This window comes from Neophocaena asiaeorientalis, unplaced genomic scaffold (assembly GCF_003031525.2).
Source record: "Neophocaena asiaeorientalis asiaeorientalis breed wild unplaced genomic scaffold, Neophocaena_asiaeorientalis_V1.1 scaffold114, whole genome shotgun sequence".
Taxonomy (NCBI): domain Eukaryota; kingdom Metazoa; phylum Chordata; class Mammalia; order Artiodactyla; family Phocoenidae; genus Neophocaena; species Neophocaena asiaeorientalis.
The window spans coordinates 7,902,069-7,923,642 of NW_020173116.1; the positions used below are offsets into that span (position 1 = coordinate 7,902,069).

The 21,574-nt window shown below is 56.6% G+C and overlaps 1 protein-coding gene across 1 annotated transcript in view; it reads right to left on the reverse strand.

The window, feature by feature from the left end:
• FAM178B (family with sequence similarity 178 member B) overlaps positions 1–21,574 on the reverse strand; it is a 96,717-nt gene that overhangs the window by 13,230 nt on the left and 61,913 nt on the right. Inside the window, 2 exon segments of the mRNA XM_024743967.1 lie at positions 2,677–2,802; positions 10,391–10,478. Coding sequence (XP_024599735.1) covers positions 2,677–2,802; positions 10,391–10,478 — 214 coding nt within the window.

Here is a 21,574-nt window from a genome sequence, read left to right on the forward strand (position 1 = left end):
GAAGGAGCAAGTTGCTTCTTTTGTTGAACTTGGTGGTTGGCTTTCTCAGGCAGGAATCTCACTAGCTTATAATTACAAACAATGGCTGTGATTGGTTCTCTCATAAGCAGGTGACACTTCCGAAGTCAAGGGCCTCCAACAGGAGAAGCCCAGGCCATCAACCCTTGTAGCCTTAATGAAACAAGGACATCAAGAGACAAGGGGGCCTATACACAGAGGCTGGTCTGAGGGTGGAGGGCGTGCAGAGGGAGGGTGCTTTCCAGCAGAGGGGTGGGAGGGCCAGAATGGGGTGGAAGGAGAGAGTTCAGAGCGGGAGAATTACAATTGCATTCATTCATTTGTGCCCTCATTCAACCATCTAGCGCCCAACACAGCACGCGATGCTGAGACACCAGCTGTGCCCACAGTCTAGCTGGGGAGACAAGTCAATGGACAACTGCAAAGCCACGGGATCAGTGAGGAGAGAAGAGTCACACCCTGGGCAGGGAGCACCCAGCCTCCGGAGAAGGCAGGACCGGGAGAAGAAGGCTGGGAGCTTCCTGGGGGAGGGAGGAGCCTGGGCCAAGGCCCTAGGCAGAGACAGGAGCGGGGGCGGGGAGCGGAGGCTGGCAGAAGTGTTTATCTGCAGAGCTGGAGGAGGGCTGCGACCCAGCAGTCTTGGCAGGAAATCTCCCAGACAGGAGTGAGGGGCCTGGGTGCGGGGCCCGGCAGGGCTGCCCCAAACGCTGGGAAGGGCCTGTCCCCATTTCCTCCAGGCTGGGTCGCCTCAGGCCAACCTCACTCCGGCCTTAATTTCCCCGCTGCACCCCAAGCAGAAAGAAGGCAAAGACTTCGAGCTCTAGGGATAAAAGGCTCGGCCAGCCCTGACCACCACTCCCTGTAAAGCAGGGCAGGTGACACCCCCGCTCTTTTCGGCCAGTGAGTAGCCCGATCATCTTTGAAGATGAAACACGCCTGGGCCCTAATGAGGAGTCCGTGGGCTCAGCGGGGAGTGGGGCTGGGCTGCGGAAGTCCAGTCGTCGGCCCCACCCGGCCTTCCCGGTCTGGAGAGTACCTGGCCCAGGGGGACAGGATCCCGCGTCGCTGTGCAGACTGCTGCCCTGTGCCCGCACCAGCCCCACCCCTCCACATCCCTCCTCTGCTCTTGGCTACCTCGGAGCAGGATCAATCCCAGCGGGCTCGAGCTGCAGCAAAGCATCTAAGAGCTGCCCGGGCCTCACTTGCCTCTTTTGCTGCCCTGGACCAGCACCCGGCCAAGACACGCCAGCCCCTCGTGTTTCCAGGCCAAATGGGTCATTTCCAATATGCAGCCGACCGGGGCTGACACTTCACAGCCTCCTTTACACGCACGAGAACAGTCCTCAAATATAAAAGGATACCCTCAGCCCACTTACTCCCCTCGCTTCCCAGGCTGTTGAAGGCACATCTGCTACCAGACTGTGAGGCGAGGTCCAGAGGTGGCCCCAGGGGCCTGGAGGGCAGCTTTTCCTTGGTCAGACCAGACACAAGCCTCCTCGTCTCTCTCGCCCCGCCCCTTCTCTCTTTTTCCCTTCCCCCAGCCCAGACCTGGGGTCTGCGCACCTGTGTCCTGCTCAGACGGACCACCCCAGGGGCTGAACCCACCTCTGTTCCAGAGCCCCCGGAACACCCAGACTTAGCCTCCGTAACGAGCTCCAGTTTCACGGGAAATAGCCGGCAAAGAGGAACAGGGCCCGGGGACAGCTCACGTAAACTCACGCCATTAGGCACAACTGAGAGATAACCTTTCCTGCGAGTTCCAGGAGAGGAGCGTACACCTGGGGGTTGTCAGATCTTCTTAACAGTTCATTTGTATTCATTGTAATTAACTCACTTATATCTGAGTTGCAGAATGATGCCCAAAGGCTGGCCTTCTGGATGTCAACATCCAACCCCCGGGTGAGCTTTTTGGAACTAACGCCTTCCTAAATTAGCAAGATGCCTATCTGCATCCTTCATCCCTGAGTCCCCAGGGATGGGGGAGCTCACTGAGCTCTATCCCCCAACTCCCCAGGGAGCCAGGCTTGGGACTCCCAGGCTGAAGCCCCTACACCTCCACCCCTGCTTGACATTCACCCCCGGCGGTCACAGGCCTGACCATTCCAAGCCCCACAACCGGCAGGCTCTGGGGTACCTTGTCACCCCTGACTGCCTCCGAAGCATGGCTTCCAGGAAAGCTGGGCGACGTCTGGAAAGTCAATTAGGAAGAACTGGGGGAAGGCCAAGGACTCAGCCTCAGAGAGGACCACGGGAAATAGCAACAGGGAGCTGCACCCAGCTCCACTCGCAGGAAACGTGGGGCCTCGTGCATCTGAACATTCCCTGGGCTTCTCCTTTAGGGCACTCCCTTCCTACCCCACTCCCCTCGCCAGCGCTTCAGCTCCTGCGTCCTCTCTAACGCGGCTGGCAAAGCCACGCCAGGCCGCAAAGGCCACAGCGAAACTCACAAGCCTGCACGCCTGTGCCCACTGCGCCTCCGTGAGGGGCACAGGCTCTGGGGAGATGGGCAGGAGTAGCTGGCTGGGCCCTGCCCCGAGGCCCCGGGCTTTCGGGACGGGCAGCCTTAAGGCCCCCAGGCTGTGCCTTGTGGACAGCCCAGCCTTCCCTGCTACCCTGGGGTGGTGCCTTGGCAGAGGCGGGCAGGGGCTGGGTGCTCACCTTGTGGTCTAGCTGGGCACTGGCCTTTGGCTGCTTCTCCTGGCCGGGCGGCATGGTCTCAGGGCCCAGGTACTGCCCCAGGGTTGATGGCCTCATGAGGCTCAGGAGATGGCTGAGCGAGGACAGCTGGGGAGAGAAGGGCGGCCATAACTCACGAGTGCTTGGGGCACTGCGGGGACACATGGCCGGGACACGCCGGCTGGCAGGCGTGGGTCAGGGCCTAGGCTCTGGAGCCAGACCATTGGCTCCACGACCTGGGGGCACCTTTTCCCTTGGGAGCCATGTGGCCTCTTGGAGCCTGTCCCCATCTGTGAAATGGAGACAAGCACACCCCTTCTTCCCCGGAGAAGAGGCTCTCATGCTCGCAGGGCATGCATCCGTTAGACAAGTGAATGAGGAGGACTTAACCCACATCCCGGGACTGAGCAGACACTCAGGGCTTAGAAGAACCAAGACCAGAAGAGGGTCTCCTCTGCCACAGGACAAGACCTTCCCACCCTGAGCTGCTGCTCAGGCCTGCTGGCCCTCTACTGTCATTTAACTTCTTACCACGGGCGTTTTCAACACTCCTGAAAGAAGAGAGGTTGAGAACTCCCTCCATACTCATCTCTGTGAACGTGAATGATGACGGCACTCATCACCCCCAGCCCCCCTCCGCCTTTTTCCTTCCAGAGAATTTCAAAGCAAATCCGAACACCGTATCATTTTACCCACAAAGAGCTTCAAACAGAAAAGGATAAGGATTTTTTCCCCCAACATAATCACATCATTCTCTTGCCCAACAAAATTACCAAGAATTCCTTACACGATCAAACACCTGTGTTCAGTTTTCTCTGATTGTCTCAAAAATGTCCTTAGGCAGTTGCTTTGTTGGAATGGGATTCCCCGCGAGGTGCACACACTGCCCTTTGGTTAATGTATTATATCACCCAATCTGCTAGCTGCCCTACCCCCCATCTCTGAACAAATGGGGGCACGTGGCCTGCATAAGTCCAGGTGTCTGCATCCAGCCAACTCCTTCCCACCCAGCTCCTGCACCTGGTTTGGGCAGCCTCGGGTGGGCCCCAGCAAGGACCACCAGCTGCCCCAGAGCTAACTCATGGGCCGGGGCTTCAGGAGGCAGGCAGTCTCTGAGCCCTGGGCCCCTCTGAGGCCACCTGTAACCCTGGGGAGGGAGGATGCAGAAGGAAAGAGCTGGGCCAGGGGAGTTCACAGAGGCACCGTGTCTTTAGATGTAGCAGGTGGAGGCTGGCCCAAAGGGTGAGGGCTAAGCCTCTGGGCCAGCTCCCTGCCCGAGCTGGCACACCTGGCTTCTTCCCCGACTCACCCGCAGACACCTGCTCCGCACCTTGGCCAGCCACGGGCTTAGAAAGCCCACAAGAGCAGCTGGGCTGAGTGAGGGCGAGGAGTCAGGCCCGGGGCCTCGGCTCCTGGAAGGGGGCCAGGGCTTCTTGGCCTAGCGTCTGATCCCTTCAGAGAGGGAGAGCAGGAGGCAGGGAGAGAGAGAGGGGGAAGGTTCTGGGCGAAGAGAGGCACCATCTAGAGCTCCACCGACACCAGAGCTGTGCCGCCTTGCTCAGGCCTTCCAAGTCTGGCGATAGTTTCCAAAACAGCCCTGCCTGCTCAGGGCTCACAGCTGTGCAAGCACGGGAGCGGGCTCTGCAGCCCACGCCCCCAGAAGCAGCCCTTCGGCAGGCAGCCCCGCCCCAGCTGGGACCCACCCTGCTAGGAGCCCTGGGCGGGCTGGGCCGGGGAGCACACAGCAGCGGCTGGCTGCTCCCACGGTTTTCCTCTCCCTCTGTGAAAACAGCTTCACCCTCCTCAGCACAGCAAGCTGCTGCCTTCTGATTGCTTGTTCTCTTTTGTTCCCAGCTCTGGCAGCCGTAGTCATCCCCTCCCCGGGAGACACACCCTTCTCCGCGCGGTCAGGACTTATTTGGGCTGCGTGGGTCCCAGCAGGGCCAGGCTCTGACCAGCACGCCTCCCCACTTTACCCCCACCGCTGGGAGCCGTCTCTGCAAACACTCAGCCTGTCAGGACAGACGTCCCCAGGCAAGAAGCAAATGATCACCCGAAAAGGCAGGCCTCCGCTGGCCTTGTCGGTTTGTCCGGCAAGAGGCGGCAGACAGTTCCAGCGAGGCAACTGTCCACACGGCGGTCCCTCCTGTGCTCAGACTCCAGCAGCTGCTTCTATCGGCCCAGCGGAGAAGGCCAGCACCTTAAATGTCTGCGAGGCCCCGGGTGGCCCCTGTTGTTCCCTGGAGCCGGTGCCCTGCCTGGGCCTTCTGACCGGACACTGCGCGGCTGCCCCCTCCGCCTTCCAGCTTTCCTCCGGGCCCACCTTCCCAGTGAGCCCCCCCCCACCACACACCTGCCCACCCATCTACCCAGCAGCAAGCACCCCTTCTGACGTGCTATGTAATTTTCTTGTTTGTTATGTTTATTACTTGTCGCCTGCCCCTCACTAGAACGTAAGCTCCGTGAGGGCAGTTTTGGGTCACTGCAGTGTCCCCAGAGCCTTGCACAGCACCTGGCACATGGCACAGTTGTTCCGCCTTATCCGAAGTTTCACTTTCCACGGTTTCAGATACCCGTGGTCAACCGAGATCCGAAAATATGAAATGGAAAATTCCAGAAATAAACAGTTTGTAAGTTTTCAATGGCGCGCGCCCTTCTGAGTAGCGTGATGAAATCTCGCGCAGTCCTGCTCCGTTCCTCCCTGGATGTGAATGTCCCTGTGCCCAGCGGATCCTACCCCGTTGGTCACTGGGTGGTCGTCTCAGTTATCAGATTGACTGTCGCAGTATTGCAGTGCTTGCGTTCTTGTGCTCAAGTAACCCTTCTTTTACTTAATTACGGTCCCAACGCACAAGGGTAGTGATGCTGGCAATTCAGATATGTCAAAGAGGAGCCGTAAAGTGCTTCCTTTAAGTGACAAGGTGAAAGTTCTGGACTTTAGAAGGAAGGGGAAAAAATCACATGCTGAGGTTGCTAAGATCTACAGTAAGAACAAATCTCCTATCCGTGAAATTGTGAAGAAGGAAAAAGAAACCCATGCTGGTTTTGCTACTGCATCTCAAAATGTAAAAGTTATGGCCACAGTGCATGATAAGGGCTTAGTTATAATGAAAAAGGCATCAGGTTTATACAATAAGATATTTTGAAGGGGAGAGGCCGCATCACGTAGCTTTTATTGCAGTATATTGTTATAACTGTCCTACTTCGTTATTGTTATTAATCCTTTACTGTGCCTAATTTATAAATTAAACTTTATCATTGGTAGGTATGTATAGGAAAAAAACACAGCGTATATAGGTTTCAGTACTATCCATCATTTCAGGCACCCACTAGACATCTTGGACTGTATCCCCCGCGGATAGCAGGGACTACTGTATATGCTTAATAAGCATTTGTTAAATGAGCAAATGAACGAATAGCAGGTCAGGTCTGCAGCTGGCCTTTCCACAGTAGCTGCCAAACTCTGTCTCCCTTGATTTTGGCCATCCGAAGCCCGTGTTTTCCAATCTCCAAACTGGAAGGCGTGGCTTGACAAAGCAGGCTTGCTGTGTTGTAAGAGGTGGCCTGGGATAAGAAACGAACTCCCGATTTCTCTCCAAACCTGTTCCACCTGTGTCTTGCCTGTCTCGGTAAAGGGCTTCTCCATTCTGCCAGCTGCATAGGTCTTGGAGGCCTCCTCGTCTCCTTTCTCTCCCATTCCACATCCCGCTGGCTGTACTTGGGAAATACACCTAGAATCTCAGCACTGCTCGCCACCTGTGTGCGCCGCCATCTCCCCAGGCCAAACCACCATCAGCTGTTGCCAGGATTACTGCAATTGCCTCCTTCCACCCACAACAGTCTAGTCTCAACACAGCAGCCAGTGTAATTGTAAAAAAATTTATAAATCAGATTATGTCCCTCCTCTTAATCAAAACCTTCCAGTGGCTCTCCACTTTGGCATGAAAGTCAAGCCCCCACGTGAGTCCCCACTTACCTCTGACCTCAGCTCCTCCTACCCACCCTCAGCCCTCTGCTCCAGCCACACCAGCCTCTCCTTTTGCCTCCAACCTGAGAGGCCTTTGCCTGCCCCAGTGCCTTTGCACCGGCTGTTCCCTCTGCCCGGAATGCTTTTCCCCAAGAAACCTGCGTGGCTCCTTTAGGTCGGTGCTCAAATGTCCCCTTCTCTGTTCACCCCTATAAAACAGCATCCCCCCAACACTCCCCCTCCTCTTTATCTGGCATTATTTTTCTCCATAGCACTTATCACCATCTGGAATGCCAAAGATTTACTTCTTTCTTGGTGCCTGTGTCTGTCTCCGCTGAGTTTCATGAGGGAAGGAGACTGAACGCTGTTCAGGGCTGTATCTTCAGTGCCCTGAGCCATGTCTGGAGCACACTGGTGCCTGGGGCCAAAACCCTGCTGTTTCTGGGATATTCCCATGATCCGCAGGAACAACACGAAGGAAGCAGTTTGAACCTGAGGCTCTCCTGGAAGATGCAAGCCTTGGGGCTGCTGCATCCCCACCACCTACAGAAGTCCTGTCCCTCAAATTCAGTTCTTCAGCACCTGCTCCTGGGGCCTCCGGCTGCAGCCTGAGATGGAGAACTAAGCGATCCAGGCATCAGGGACTCCTCCTGCCCAGCGGTGCCCTGAGAACCCGCTGCCTGGGCACTCACCCCAGATCCTCTCCTTCGACGAGCCAATTCTCAACCACTGAAGTCCCCTTCACGGTAAATCAATTGCTAAGGTTTATCAAGCACTTATGCATGGATGAAGGAAGGGCTGGCCCTTGTCCTCCTATCTGCCAGCCAGGACCAAAGCTCAAGGGACCAGCTGGGCACCTCAGCTGAAGCAGGTGTGGTCCAGGCCGTCACCACAACAGGATCCAAGGAAGGGGCTGGAGAAGCAGAGACGGCACACTGCAGGGGTCCCAGGCACCTGGGTTTGAACCCTGGCTCCACGGCTTTCCCACTGCGTGACCCTGAGAAGTCTCCTAACCGTGCCTGCCTCCGTTTCCCCATCTGTCCCGCACCGGGGCTCAGCCATGCTCTGCAGCACGTTAGAGCCACCACTTCGGGTGGGATGTAACGGGTGGCAAGGAAGAAGTGCCCCAGGCACAAAGCCACGTGCAGAGGGTGGCTGGGCTGGCCTGCGAGGAGGGCCCAGGCAGCCACGTGGTCGAGGAGGTGTGGGGAAAGCGGGGCGTGGGGGCTTGACGTGGGCGGCTGCAGGGCCAAGGTGGCCCTCTGAAGGCGTGTCTCATAAGGAGCCGCCTGGCAGGCCTGACTGGAAAGGGGAGCGCCTGCGGCCCAGAGACCTGGCAGGAGGCCGTGCAGCGGGCTTGCAGTGGGGACGGGGAAGCACATCAGGAGGACAGCGGGCAGGCTCGAGCCGCTCGTCTGCCCCTTGAGCTGCCGTGGGTCTGGCGCGGCTTTGCCTGGCCGCCTGCCGCCTCTCTCCTTCCTGCGGCACGAGCACTGACGCACCCTTCGAGACCTGGCTCGGGACGGCTCTGGAAGCCACTTCGCTGCCCTCAGGCAGAGTCAGTCACGGGGCCCTCGGCCTGCCTCTCTCATGCTCACACCCTCTCCTCCGAGGTCATCTCCCGGTGCAGAGCCTGGCACACAGGAGGCGCTAGGCTGGGGTCTCACGAATGCACGGCAGGCACGAGGGCAGGTGGGTGACAGGTGTGGTGGGACAGCCCTGGAGCTGGAACCCACAAGGGCAGGGCTGGACTATGTCCCAGACGGGCTGGGAGCTCCCAGGCCAGCTCTCCCTGGGGGAGGCATCCTCCCGCCCCGCCCCCACCAGCCCCGCTCACTCGCCTCCCCTCCAGGTCCCCGCCAGGCCAGACCACCCAGCTCTTCCCTGGCACCACTCCCCTCGACACTCTCTGGCCCTCATCACGCTCCCCGCACTCTCCCCTGCGTAGGCTCTGGCTAATAAAAAACAAATCAAAACAAAACCCCAAGCCTTGAACTGACCCTCATGCTCCAGCCAGCCTGTGTTTTCCTGATCGCTGCCGAGCGCTGCCGGACGGACGGTGGCTACCCCCACCCACCACGTGCAGCCAGTCCTGCCTTTCCTGATCTCGACACTCTGGCCTCTCACCTCCACTCTGCTGACATGTGTTGGGTTCTCCGAGGAGCTCGGTGGCCGCACTCGGGTCAACACCAAAGCCTGTCTACCAGGCTGCCCCCACCCCCGGAGCCTCCTGGGATCACTCTGTCTTGTCCTCGCTGGTGCATCTCTGCCTGCCCCGCCCCTAACTGTCTGGCCCCTCTGTTCTCTTTCTCGCAGAGATGTTCTGTCATCAGGCTCTCACCTTTGTGAAGTGACCCCTGAGCAGGCCACCCTCCCCTCCTGTCCTCCCGAGGTCTCTGCCTGGGGAACCTTCCTTTGCACACCCAGGAACTCAACCTCGGGTTCCTTCAGCCCACACGTGTGTGCTGAGGTCCTGCGTGTGGCAGGTGCTGCTGATGCTGTGTGTGTGTGTGTGTGTGTGTGTGTGTGTACACAGACCCTGAACAAATAAAAATATATCAGGAGGTGAGCACCATGAATACTTTCAGAGTGTGCTGGTGCCAGGGCACTTTTTGGATTGGGTGGTCAGCAAAGGCCTCCTGCGGAAGGTGACACTTCAGCTGGAACTGGGGTGAGAAGACACTCACGCCGTCCTAAGTCTTGGGGAAAGCATAGAAGGCAGAGGGGGCAGCCGGGGCAAAGCCAGGCCGGGCCTGCTTAGATGAGCCAACCCAAGCGGTCACCTTTCTGAGCTCCCCCTGCGATCGTGGCCTCTCAGACTCAGCCATATGGTCCACCCGCCCCAGGAGCGTCCAGAACATCCTCTCAGCGCTCTGGCCGCGGGCTTGCCCGGTGTACCTCCAGTGACTAGAGACACAGCCTTTCACCGGGACTGCCTTGCCTGTCTCGTGCCGTAGAACTAGATGGCTCAGCTGCACCCGGCTGCTCTTCTGGGGTTCCAGGGAGACCCTTGCGGGGGGGGGGGTGGGAGGCCGGTGAGAGCATTCTCAACCCCCCTGCCACCTGCCCTTGGGCTGGCTGTGACCCATGCTGCCCCCAGGGCCCCTGAACTTCCGCTCTCTGAGCCGCAAGGAGGTTGCAGTCGGAGCTTTTTGGAGAGCAGAGGGCGGAGGTAAGAAGGCACTTCCTCCCCTGCTGCCCCAAGAATGCCTGACATGGGGCAGAAGGGTCACTGGGGGCGAGCAGTGTTCGTTTTCACCTTTGTTGTTTTTCCACCTATAAAAAGTTATATAAGCAGGGGCTGGGGAGGAGGGAATGGGAGTTGTGTTCAGCGGATTCAGACTGTCTGTCTGGGAGGATGAAAAAGTTCTGGAGGTGGATGGTGGCAGTGGTTGCACAAGACTGTGGAACTGCACACTTCAACGTGGTTAGAACTCTGCCCTTAGAACTGTTAAGGAGGTTAAAAAAAAAAAAGTTAAAATGGCAAATTTTATGTTATGTATATTTTACCACCATTTTTTGAAAAAGTAATACCTGCTCCCAGCTGACTGCTCTATCCTCAGGGCCGAGCACATAGTAGGCGTGCAAAAAGTAACCGTCGAATGCAAGGATGTGAGCAGAAAATTCAGACTCACCTGGACTCCGCCGGCCTGAGGCTCCCAACCTTTGGAAAAAGAAGCAGGAGGAGCCAGCCGGGCTTCCCCAGCGGATGCTGAGGTAGAGACTCACCTGGGCCTTCTCTTGCCAGAGAGGGAGCGTCTCTTGCTGGTCCAGCAGCCGGGCCATGATCACAAGGCTGAGCTGGCGTCGAAGCTGCCTGTGAGAGAAGGGGCGGGAGAGGCTGAGGGGGTGTATCACCCTGGTGGGGGGGGATTTAAGTCCCCAGGGTGGGTGCAAGGAGGGGCAGGACACACACCGAGACGTGAACAGGGGAGAGCCACGTAGGGAACTTTGGCTTTCTCCTTTGGTTTACAGCGTTTATTATTTATTTTAGAAGTAATAAAACATGCAAGATGGGAAAGTTTAAAAATAAGCAAAAAGAAAAAAGTTATTTTTTAAAAGAAGTGGTAACTTCAGAGGCTAGCATAGTAGTATTTATCGGCTTAGTTTTTTCCTCTATATATTTGTGCTACACAGAGATGGGGACCGTTCAACCTCCTTTGCGCAGACCGTCGCCTTTTCTTTCCCTTGCAGCATTATGAGCTTTCAGCCCATGCAGGGTGGTGGAAGGGGGGTGACGGGGGCTTGTTTTTTTCAGCCAGCATCCAGTGACTTTCTTTTGGAGAAACCCTCCCCCACCACACCCGGCCCAAATCCCGGCTCCCAGGGTGGGCACGTGAGCCAGGCCTGGCCCATCAGTCCCTGTGTTTGAGCCACTGAGAGGTGGCCTCGGGGTCTCGGCTGGAGCTACCGGTAGAGCGTGTGCCTTTCCAGCAGGACCACTGATCAGGTGGGAGGTGACCCCACTGTCGCTGGTGGCCATCCTGCCTCTTTGTGGGGCAGCCTGGAAGATGAAGCAAGCAGAGATAGAGCCCTGACAACACCCAGAGCCTGCCCTGCCTGAAGCCTCCGGCCCCCGGACCCGTGCGGTCAGTGGGTTGGTCGGCTCAGCTGATGAAGTCCCTTTGGCTTCTTCAGTCAGTCTGAGCTGGGCTCCTAAGTCTAGCACCAAACAGTCCTAACTGATTCACTCAGGATGGAGCTGGTGTCTCCACTCTTCAGGAGTAAAGACCTCTAATGGGGATTTTAGACGCTAATGTTTGTGGCTCTGATTTTCATGGGTCCTTGAGGGCTGGAGTGAGTAAAAAGAAGAGAGGAGGGAAGTAGAGACTAGAGGACAGGGCTAGGGGTGGCAGTGGCCAGGAGAGGCTGGAGAGGGGCGATCGGAGAAGGGGTGGAGGGTTACATCTTCCTCGAGGCTTCACACACTTGTTGCCCCCACGGACAGCAGAAGGCAGCCCCTGGCACAGACTCTGATGTGGCCCACAGTCGCTGATTCCCGCGGAAAGCCACCACCAGGGGAAGCAAAGGAGAGGTTCTGAAGCCGGCGGAAACTGAAGGAACACGAAGGACACCACGTGGGCTGGAAGCGGCTCCGTAGAGGAGAAATGCTCTCAGGTAACAACACTGCTGGAGGGTCCCCACAGGCGCCCCTACCCCCATCCTTGGGACGACCCCACGGGGAAACAAAGGACAGGACATCAGGGACAGGCAGCCCCCGGAAATGATGTTTCCCTAAGGAAGTACCTGGGGGAAGCAGGACTGAGCCCCGCCTGAGCGGTGCTGAAGGCGCCCCTGCAACTTCCCCAGGGCCAGTGGCTGCCGTGGCCTCACGTGGGTGCAGGGGGGCTCCCAGTTGGTGGGGAACGGAGGTGGGAATGGCCTCCTCCAAGCCAGAAGGGTAGGTGGTACCTGAAGCAGGGGCCTTGTTGATCTTATTCAAGAAAATCAGAGGAATCAACAAGGCAAGAGGCTCTTGATTAAAAAAAAAAAAGGGAAAAAAGCAGCATCAGACAGCAGCATCACATACTAGAAGGGTAAACATGAGAAAGAGGGGAGACCCTCCCACACAGCTGGCAGGGACATGGATGAGTACACCTACCTCAGCCAACTGCCTGACGAGACCTACTAAAGATACAGATGTTCACGTGCCCGCCCCACGGCCCGGCAGTCCTAATCCCGGGCACACACGTACGGCGTACGAGAAAAGAGAGGGGGACGAGCAGCGCCGATCTGCCACTAGAATGGATAGAGGGACTGGGCTCCACTCACGCACCTCAAGCCCATGTGGAACGATTATGGATGAGCCACGACTCCATCCGGCAGCATGGGTGAGCCTCACAGGGCTGTGTGAGAGAAGCCAGTTCCAACAGAATACACGTGTATGATTTCACTTACATTAAGTACAAAAACGGGGATACGCGGCAGGGGTGGGGTGGCGGGCAGGCTCTGCTCACATCTCATTTCTTCTTCTTCTTTTTCTTTTCACTCGGCCGCACCATGTGGCTCGTGGGAACCTTAGTTCCCCAACCAGGGACTGAACCTGGGCCCTGGCAGTGAAAGCGCCACGTCCTAACCACTGGACCGCCAGGGAATTCCCTCATTTCTTGATCTGGGTGCTGGTTTTACATGTGTTCGACTTGTGGAAACCCACTGAGCACACACGGTCTGTGTTCTGTTTGTATGTTGCAGTCCAATAAAACTATTACTTAAAGAAGAAATTCAGCTGGGGGTTGGTAAGGATTGCCTGACTTAGCCAATAAAAATACAGGATGCCAGTTAAATTTGAATTTCCTATAGATAAAGAACAATTTTTTTTAGCCTGAGTTTCTCCCATGTGATCTTTGTATTTTATCTGGCCACCCTGGGAGGGGCTGGCCATCCACTTCCATTCTGGACCGGAGACCCCGGTTCCCTTTCTGCAGAGCGCCCCAGCTTTCCCACCTACCCTCCGAGTCCTGGGAGAGGCAGCCCCATCTGGACTGCGTCACGGGACAGAACACGGGAGCCCTCATCCGGCGCCCCGCCCCCACACCAGACCCCTCGCCCGGAGCCCCACCCGCGTATCTCCCTGGGCTCCGGCCGGCCGCCAGAACCTGCTCTCCAGCTGTTCCCCGGGAGCCCCAGCAGCAGCTGGGCCAGGAGCAAGGGGAGGGGGCGGGCGGGGGGAGGTAGACGGCCCCTCCAAGCCGAGCTGCTGCTCCAACGCGAGAACTTGCAGCCGGAGTCCCCAGTCCGGCATCTGGGCTTCATTAATCCAAACCCGGGCCTTGGGGAGCGCTGTTACCCGCAGCGGGTGCAGAGTGGCCGACCCGGGGGTGGGGTGCCGGCAGGCCGGCAGAGCAGAGCCGGGGGTGGTTCCAGAAGGGAAGAGGTGGGCCGGGTGGGTCAGGACAGAGCTGCTGTCCAGAAAGAAATAGAAGACAAGCATCAGAAGGAGCGCTGAGGGGGTGAATGGATGAAAAGAAACCACATCTGAGGGCGGCGCGCTCCCCGCCTGCCCACCACCTTTCATCCTGACCGCTCTCCCTGCCTTCTACACACAGTCCCCTGCCCTCTCAGCTCCCGCTGGGACACAGGGAGAGGCAACAGGACCACTTTTTCATTCCACACTGAGAACTTACTCTACAGAGGGGAAGGAGCAAAGACTCACCCCAAACACCACCCACACTGTGCAGGGGCCAAGCAGGGGGGCCCGTGGCCCGGCTGAGGTTGGCCCCGGGCCGTCCTCCCCCAGAAGCTGCCCAAGCCCACCCGGCGAGGCCCCCCCAGAACTCAAACCAGGCGAACAAAGGAGGGTGCAGAAGCCACTGGAGCCATGCCAGCCAGTGTCATATAAGGCAACAGGCTCCAGCCCTCTGAAATCACACCAGGCCAGGCCTCTGCCTCAGTCCTGCCCCGCCACCCGGACGGGCCGCTGTAAGACCAGGACACCGGATCAGCACTCAGAGAGCCTAAGGCGCTGGGAAATTGGGAAATGACTTTTCCAAACCAACAGCAGAGCCGGGAAGTGGAGCGCAGGCGCTCTGCTCCCCAGCCTCCAGCCTCCAGCTCCTGCAAGGGGCAGCCTGTGGGTGCTCTGAGGACCGCAAAGGCACCTGCCAGCTCGGGCCATTAGGGTGTCAGGACAACCACACAGGTCACCGCAGCCCCTCTGGAGGGGAACCGGGCTCTGCTGAGGTTGAACTGCTCTAAGAGGCCACCAGGCATCTGGCCAAAGGCGTGAACGGCCTTTTCCATGTCTCTAGGGCAGCTCAGGAAGCAACGGCGGCGGCCTGTTCCGCCGTGGAAATGCCGCCCAACACCCGGCCCCAGGGCGTCTGCCCGGCTCGCCGCTCCCGGGCTCTCCAGGCCGCCTCTCAGGCATCACGACCGCCTCTCATGCCACCCGCCCCTCAGTCCTCCCCTGGAGTCTCCTATCTTGTACGTGAACATGTGTCACCTGGGCAGGAAGAACAAGGAGCTGGGCTCAGAGGTCAGGGTAAACTCTCCGGCCGTCTGCCCAGTCATCCCCACACCCGCTGGGACACTCACAAGTGTGGGCACACACAGTGCAGACAGGAAGAGGCGGGGGGATTCAGACAGCCTCAGATCCACACGGTGGGGTCCCACCAGGCAACGTGAAGGAGCCATCTACCGGTGCCACCGGCACCCATCACAACACACCTACGGGAGGGAAGTTGGGGAAGCGGTTTTCTTCGCAGAGGGAATGCCTGGGAGGGGCCCAGGGTCCTTCTGGGGAGCAGGTGACATTCCGGCCTGGGATGCAGTGGTGGTTGCACAGACGCCTGGCAAAGGGTACAGTGTCCACCTCTGATGTGTCCTCTCCTGCATGCACAGTATAACCAAATAAAAAGGTTACTGCTGCTTAGTAAATAAAGTTCATGTAGACAATCAACCCCACTTCCATCCTCCTATCTCCCTCCCTCCCTCCCTCTCTCTCTCTCTCTGCTATTATGAGGAAACCCACAGACCACTACGCTTAAGATACCTTAAAAGTCACCCTGTCTCATGTCCTGGTACCCACATATCCGTCCGTTTAATTAGGGCCTTCGTGTACTTGAAGGAAGTCGCCGAACTTCCCACGGCTACCCCTCCCCCAGTGCAACAGCTACTCTCTTCCATCCTTTGGAATCTTTTTGCCATTCTGGGTTGGTTCTTATGAAGTTCCTCAGGGTTGCTGACATACCCGTCAAGAGAGGCGCTCAGAGCTGAGGCTGACACTCATTTTAGGGGCAGCCTCGAGATGCTACGCCATTGACAGATTGGGCCCAAAGTTAGTTCACACGTCTGGCCGTCAAATCCCAGATCCTGTTCTTAATTGTGCAGCTGGGCCTCTCTTTCCCACTCAGCCCATCATTATGGTCTGCTGAGATGTTCCGGCATCTTCAATTTGCTGTCAGTTACATTTATGTTATGTGTGAACTTGACCATTGTTCTATTAATGGCCTCGTCCAAGACCCAGGGTCTGCGCTGGCCAACCTGTCAGTGAAGACGGAACTCTGGGTGGCCGCCTGGGCCTGTCCTCCAGGCCAATTCTGATGGCTAGCAGCACTTCTGGGTGACGAGCCCATCTAAGTTGACATCGCTCAGCCCACGTTTCTTTATGTTGTCACAAGATACGACGATCGTTTCCATCAAAGGCCCTACAAAACCCAGACAGCCCTCTCCAGAGTACCCTTCTGGTTAGCCTGTCAAAAACGAAATGAGGCTAGTGTGGTATGATTTATTCTTAGAAATCCTAGAAAGCAGTGTTTCCTTTTCTATGTATGTGCTCACAAGCTATCCCCTGGGGAGTTCTGTTGAGGGACACATCAAGCCCGCAGCACTGAGAAGAAAGCACCTTCTGCACCCTCCCTCCCCATGCCCCGGGAGCTCCCGCAACCCCCCCGCCCCAGGTCTCTGCAGAGTGAGGGCACTCCACCTGCACGTCACCCAGGACAGACTTGAGACATCCTTTTGCGGGAGGGGACCTCAACTCATTTCACACAGCCGGATATTGTCCTACCGTCTCCCCCCCATATCTTAGGCTGCAATTCCCTTTGATCAATATTTGAGTCCAGATGAAAAATTATGCTCCTCGACAAGGAAGACAGAAGCAAAACAGGAATTACGTGGTGTTGTTCTCTCTTCATCACTGTTAACGTTTCCCCACCAGCCCAGAACAGCACTCCTCACTTCAAAAATAACTACACAGGGGACTTGCCTGGCAGTCCAGTGGTTAGGACTCCGCGCTTCCACTGCAGGGAACATAGGTTCCACCCCTGGTCTGGGAACTAAGATCCCACATACCTCGTGGTGTGGCCAAAAGAAAAAAAAAAAAAAAAAAGCAGAAATTACACAGAAGCCCCTTCTATGGGCCTTAGCTTTTCCCACCAATACTGTCACTGGTCTGTGCTATTTCTCCATTTGCCTTGCTCATGTCCCTTTCTTTCCCTCTTCCGTATCTTTCAAGATCAGAGATCATGCATGAGCTCTGAGTGCAGCCCCTGCACCTCTAGATACTTCCTGCATTTTTCCTCATTGGGTCCATTTGCAAACCACGTTCAAAGTTTTATTGCAGGATCTCTCTAGCCCCCCTGAACCATTTTTCTTTTTGGAATCTGCTACTAAAAAGCTCTCACTCTCTCTACTCTTTTTGAAATTTGCCCTTCAGAAGCAAGCACTCCACAAGCATGCTCTCCAAGCCCCTCCTCCATGCCAGGGTCCAAGGACCCAGCGAGCAAAGTCACAGCTCTTGTCCTCACGGCGCTCACAGCCCAAGGGGTCAGCAAGGGGCAAAAACAACCAGGGCTCTGCATCCGGAGGTCTCTCCGAAGAGGAGATGCTTCATCTGAGCCTAGTCTTGGGGGTGAGGAAATGTCAACCAGGCAAAGAGGAGGAAGAAGATAGGGGAAGAGGCTTCTCTAGGAAGACGGAACCGACGTTGAAAAGTTCAAGACAAATGCTCATCACGGGTTTGGGTAGCCGCACAGTTTCGGGATGTGGCTGGAGTGTGGAAGCCTGTGCGGGGACGTGGCGGGGAGAAGGCAGGCTTGGGAAAGTAGGCGCGAAAGCCCTCGTACACCAGGCTGTGCTGTTTGAATTTCATCCCGAGCATAGAAGCCTGAAGGATTTTCAACAGAGGAGTGACAGGGCCAGATGTGCATTAGAAGGAAGAGGCCACCGCTGGACACAGTGGGGATGGGTCACACGGGAGAGAGCCTGGAAGGAGCCAGCTCCGGCTCCCTGGCAGACGTCCAGGGGTGCTGTCCTGAGAGCCTGAGCCGCCGTGGCACCGGAGGGCGATGTGGAGAGGTAACTGTCGTGGGAGATGGGGACGCCTGAAGGGACAGGAGGTGCCCACAGACCACACCCCCCCAGGCTTCAGGCCATGGGCAGATGCCACCGCAGGGCCATGGAAGACAGGAGGAGGTGGTCCCCCTTGGAAAACAGTGACTTCTGTTTCACACGTGCTGAATTTGAAATACTTCCCACTCGGATCTGGTACTGAGCAGAAAACTCTGGCCAGCGGTATTGACCCGGGAGCCCCTGGCGCGAAGTTGGGGTTGAAGCCATGAAGTGGCTGAGATGGGGTCCTGGGTGGAGTGCCACGAGCTAGACTCTGAAACGGAGATGAGTGTGCATGGAAGTTATGGCAGGAGTGGGGTATAAGGGTGCTCTTGGCATCACTCCTATCAGGGGCGTGGAGGAAGCAGGTCTGGGCCGGGGGCAAGCCAGGCTGCGATGCAGTCACCGCAAAGACCTCAGCCGACCCCGCAAGGGGCTCTGGAGCCGGCAGGGTCCCCGTCTCTCAGAGACATGCAGGGTTGAGGCAGCGGCAGCCCTTTCTACCCCCAGCCCCAGGCTGCTCCCAAGGAAGGGGCCCAGCCAACCTCCCGCAGAGGCACGCTCGAAGCTCCCAGCAGCTGGGGAGAGGCACCCGAGTCCTGCAAGGGGGCAGTGTGGACAGAGTCCCGCCCAGAAAGCCCCCTGAGGCTGTGCCAAGGGACCAGAGAGGAGAGGCTGGGGCAGGACCCTGAGGCCAACCAAAGCTCGGGGAGAAGCGGAGGGGCCACCGAGGATGGCGCCTGAGGGGGAGGGGCCTGAGGAGGGGAGGGTACCAGGAAAACCACACCGTGCAGACAGCCAAGGCGAAAATGGGAAGCTTGCGCACGAGGACAGGCCATTAGGTCACTGGTGACAGAGCGCTTTAGGAGGACTGGGCTGGCGCCTCTACTCCCACAGCCCCCCGCCCCCCCCAGAGCCACTCATAAAGGGGAGAGAGCGTCTGCTCAGCCACCAGCCCGGTCACGAGGGAGGAGCAGGGGGACCCTCGGCTGTCCTCCCAGCTCCAGCCATGGTCCCTTGACCCCTGGACATGACTTTCCTCTTGCCTCTTGTTCCTCCAGATTTCGAACCCTTCTGAAATCTTGAGGGTCTGGGGCCTTGGTGGACTCCTTCTAGAATGTTCTGGACTTGTCCGTCTCCAGAGGCCCGATTGTCTCTTTTCTCAGGCGAGAACTCCCTCTGAGACACTCTGAGCTCTGAAGAACCCCCATGTCCAGGGTGGGCAGGGTTTGGACAAGGAGGAGGAGAGAGCTGGGGGTGGAGAGCCTGGACAGCAGCAGGAGCTGCAGGGAGGGGTGGGTGGAGACGGAACTGCCGTTCGAAAGTAGGAGACACACAGAGCACATTTCTTTGCTGACAGAAAGAGCCAGTAGAGAATAAAAAGCTGAAGGTATAAGGACGAGCAAGGATGATGCAGAAGGAAGGTTCTGGAAAAGGCAGGACTGTTGAGATCCTGAATGTGGAGGAAGGATCAGGAGGAAAGGCAGGGGTGAGAGCTGTGGGTCCACGGGGCGTGTGTGCGGGGGCAGCAGTCATCCTGTGGAGAGAGAAGGGGCCCCGCTCTTTGCTGGGAGGGCAGAGGTGTCTCCAGCAGGAAGCCTAGTGGAGCCTGGAATCTGCTGAGGGCCCCCAGGAGGCTGGCTGGCAACTCAGGGCGGCTCCTGGGCAGCCTGAAGGGGTCAGGGGCCGAGGGGGGGAACCAGGGAATGTGGTAGCACCACGCCACGTGGCCATGCAGTTTTCAGGGTGGGCAGATCTGAAGAACACGCAGGAAGGGAGGTAACAGTGGAGCGAGGGACCCAGGAAACGAAGCCGGAAGAGGCTGATGGGCTGGGAGAAGATGAACCGGTCCGGGGCCTTGCACGGACCCTCTGCCCACCCAGGGCGGCAGCGTGGAACCCAGAGGGAAGCGAGGAGGGCTCCGGGGAGCTCTGGTGTGCCCGCACCTGTCACTACTCTCATCCCTGGGGCAAACACCTGGTGACTTTGAAGGCTGCTTTCTCCCAGGGCTGCCTGCTCCTCCCTCGTGACCAGGAATCCGCTTAAGCTGGTGTCACTTCCCCTCTACTTCCAGGGCCACGGTGAGGCAGCACCCGTGGGACATTTAATAAACTTTCGCAGGCGGTGAAGGAGGGTCCCGAGCCTGGGAACATCAGCTTTCAGTGGCAGCTCCCTCCCGAAAGGGCCCGTGGGAGCTGCCGCAGGGGCCTGCGCGGACCTGCGCTCTCCCCAGCAGCTCCTGGAGCCACCCCAGAGGGGCAGAGTTCCAAGACAGACTTTCCTCCAGGAGCCTCCTCTTCCCACTGGCCCCGTTTCAGGTGCTTTGCTCTCGTCTGTACTTCGATTTTTCACGGTTACGCTCAACCTCGCCTTACAGCGCGTCCCTTGAAGTCTTGGTCAACCAGGTGGGGAGGGGGGCGGGCATCACACCCGTGCCGGCGGGGGTTCTCGCTCTGTGCTTAACCAGTCGGCAGGCAGGCAGACGAAGAAAGTGGCAGCCCATCGTACAACAACACGCCCTCCTTCCTGGGGTCAGTCTGGGCACTGAGCCCAGTGGGGCAGCCACCAGCAAGGGGAGAACGAGGCCACCACCACGGGGACGCTGTGGAGGGGGCGGCTAACTGAAGGGCACAGTGAATACAGCGCAGCTGTGAAAAAGCATTAGAAGCTCTTTCCGATCCAGTTCGGAACAGCTGCCAAAACGTACGCTGAAGTGGAAAGAAGGGCGGGGAGGACAAGCCACAAGCACAGATGAGAAATGGGGACAAGGCTAGGTGGTACAGGCACGGGGGAGGGGGAGGGGCGGGTGTCCAAGAGGTACTCCTTGGTGCCTTTTGAATTTTGTTCTGAGTGCTTTATCTATTCAGAAAAAGAAATAAAATTTCTAAGTAAATGAATACATATCATCCATCCCTATGACGAGCCCTCTTTCCCAGCAACGGGTCTCGGCAGGAGGTTTTACCCTAGTTGGTGTGTCTGTTTGAAAGCAGGTGAGGCCGTTCCATTATATTCACTACGAGCATTTAAGGAGCATCTACCGAGGGCCCTCGAGCTATAAAAAAGATACCCTCGGAAAGACGCTGGTTCCTGATATCACAGTTTGGCTAACAGATGAACGATGTCATAAATTTAGGATATGACACAGGTAGTTTCAAATCTGTTGGGAAATGATGGATTACTAAGACAGAAGAAAATTGGTGTTGGGTCACTGGCTCTTTGGGGGTGGAAAAAATCAAGTTAGATCTCTGTCTCATACCTACAAAAAAGAGATTCCAGATGGGATTAAGAGCCAAGAGAAACAAAGTTATATAAGTACTGAAAGAAATGAGAACACAATATTTTTATGCTCTTGGGGGTGGGGAAGGGCTTCCTTTTCACGATAGAAAGATTCAATTACAATCAACTCTCTGTACTATCCATGTACCTTTTCTGTGAATCTAAATCTATTCTGAAATTAAAAGCTTATTGAAGGGACTTCCCTGGTGGCTCAGTGGTTAAGAATCCTCCTGCCAATGCAGGGGACACGGGTTCGAGCCCTGGTCCGGGAAGATCACCCATGCCGCAGAGCAACTGAATTGAAAAAGGGAAAAAAAATCAGTTCACGGAAGGATATACACAAAGTTTTAAAAAGGACAATTTACAGACTTAGGAGAAAACACGGTGTCCAAAATGTAATAAGTTGCTTATAAATGTAATTTATAAGTTGCTTATGTAATAAGCAACTTATAAATCAATATAATTAAGAAGAAGATAAATTACCTGATAGAAAAATGGGCGAGATATCAAGAGGCAATTTACACCAAGAGAAACACAAAAGGCCAATAAACATAGGAAAAGATTCTCAATTTCACTGGCAATCAGGGAAATGAAAATTAGAACCACAGGAAGGGATTTTTCACTTACCAGATTAATTAAAACTTAAGAACAAAATTGAGACTACACGGTGTTAATGAGAATGTGGAGAAACAGGCATTTTCATGTCTGTTATTGATTAGTGCAGCTTCTTTTGTGGAGGCCAAATTTTATATATACATACTTTAGGACTGCAATTTCTTTTTTTTTTTTTTTTTTTCGGGGGGGGGG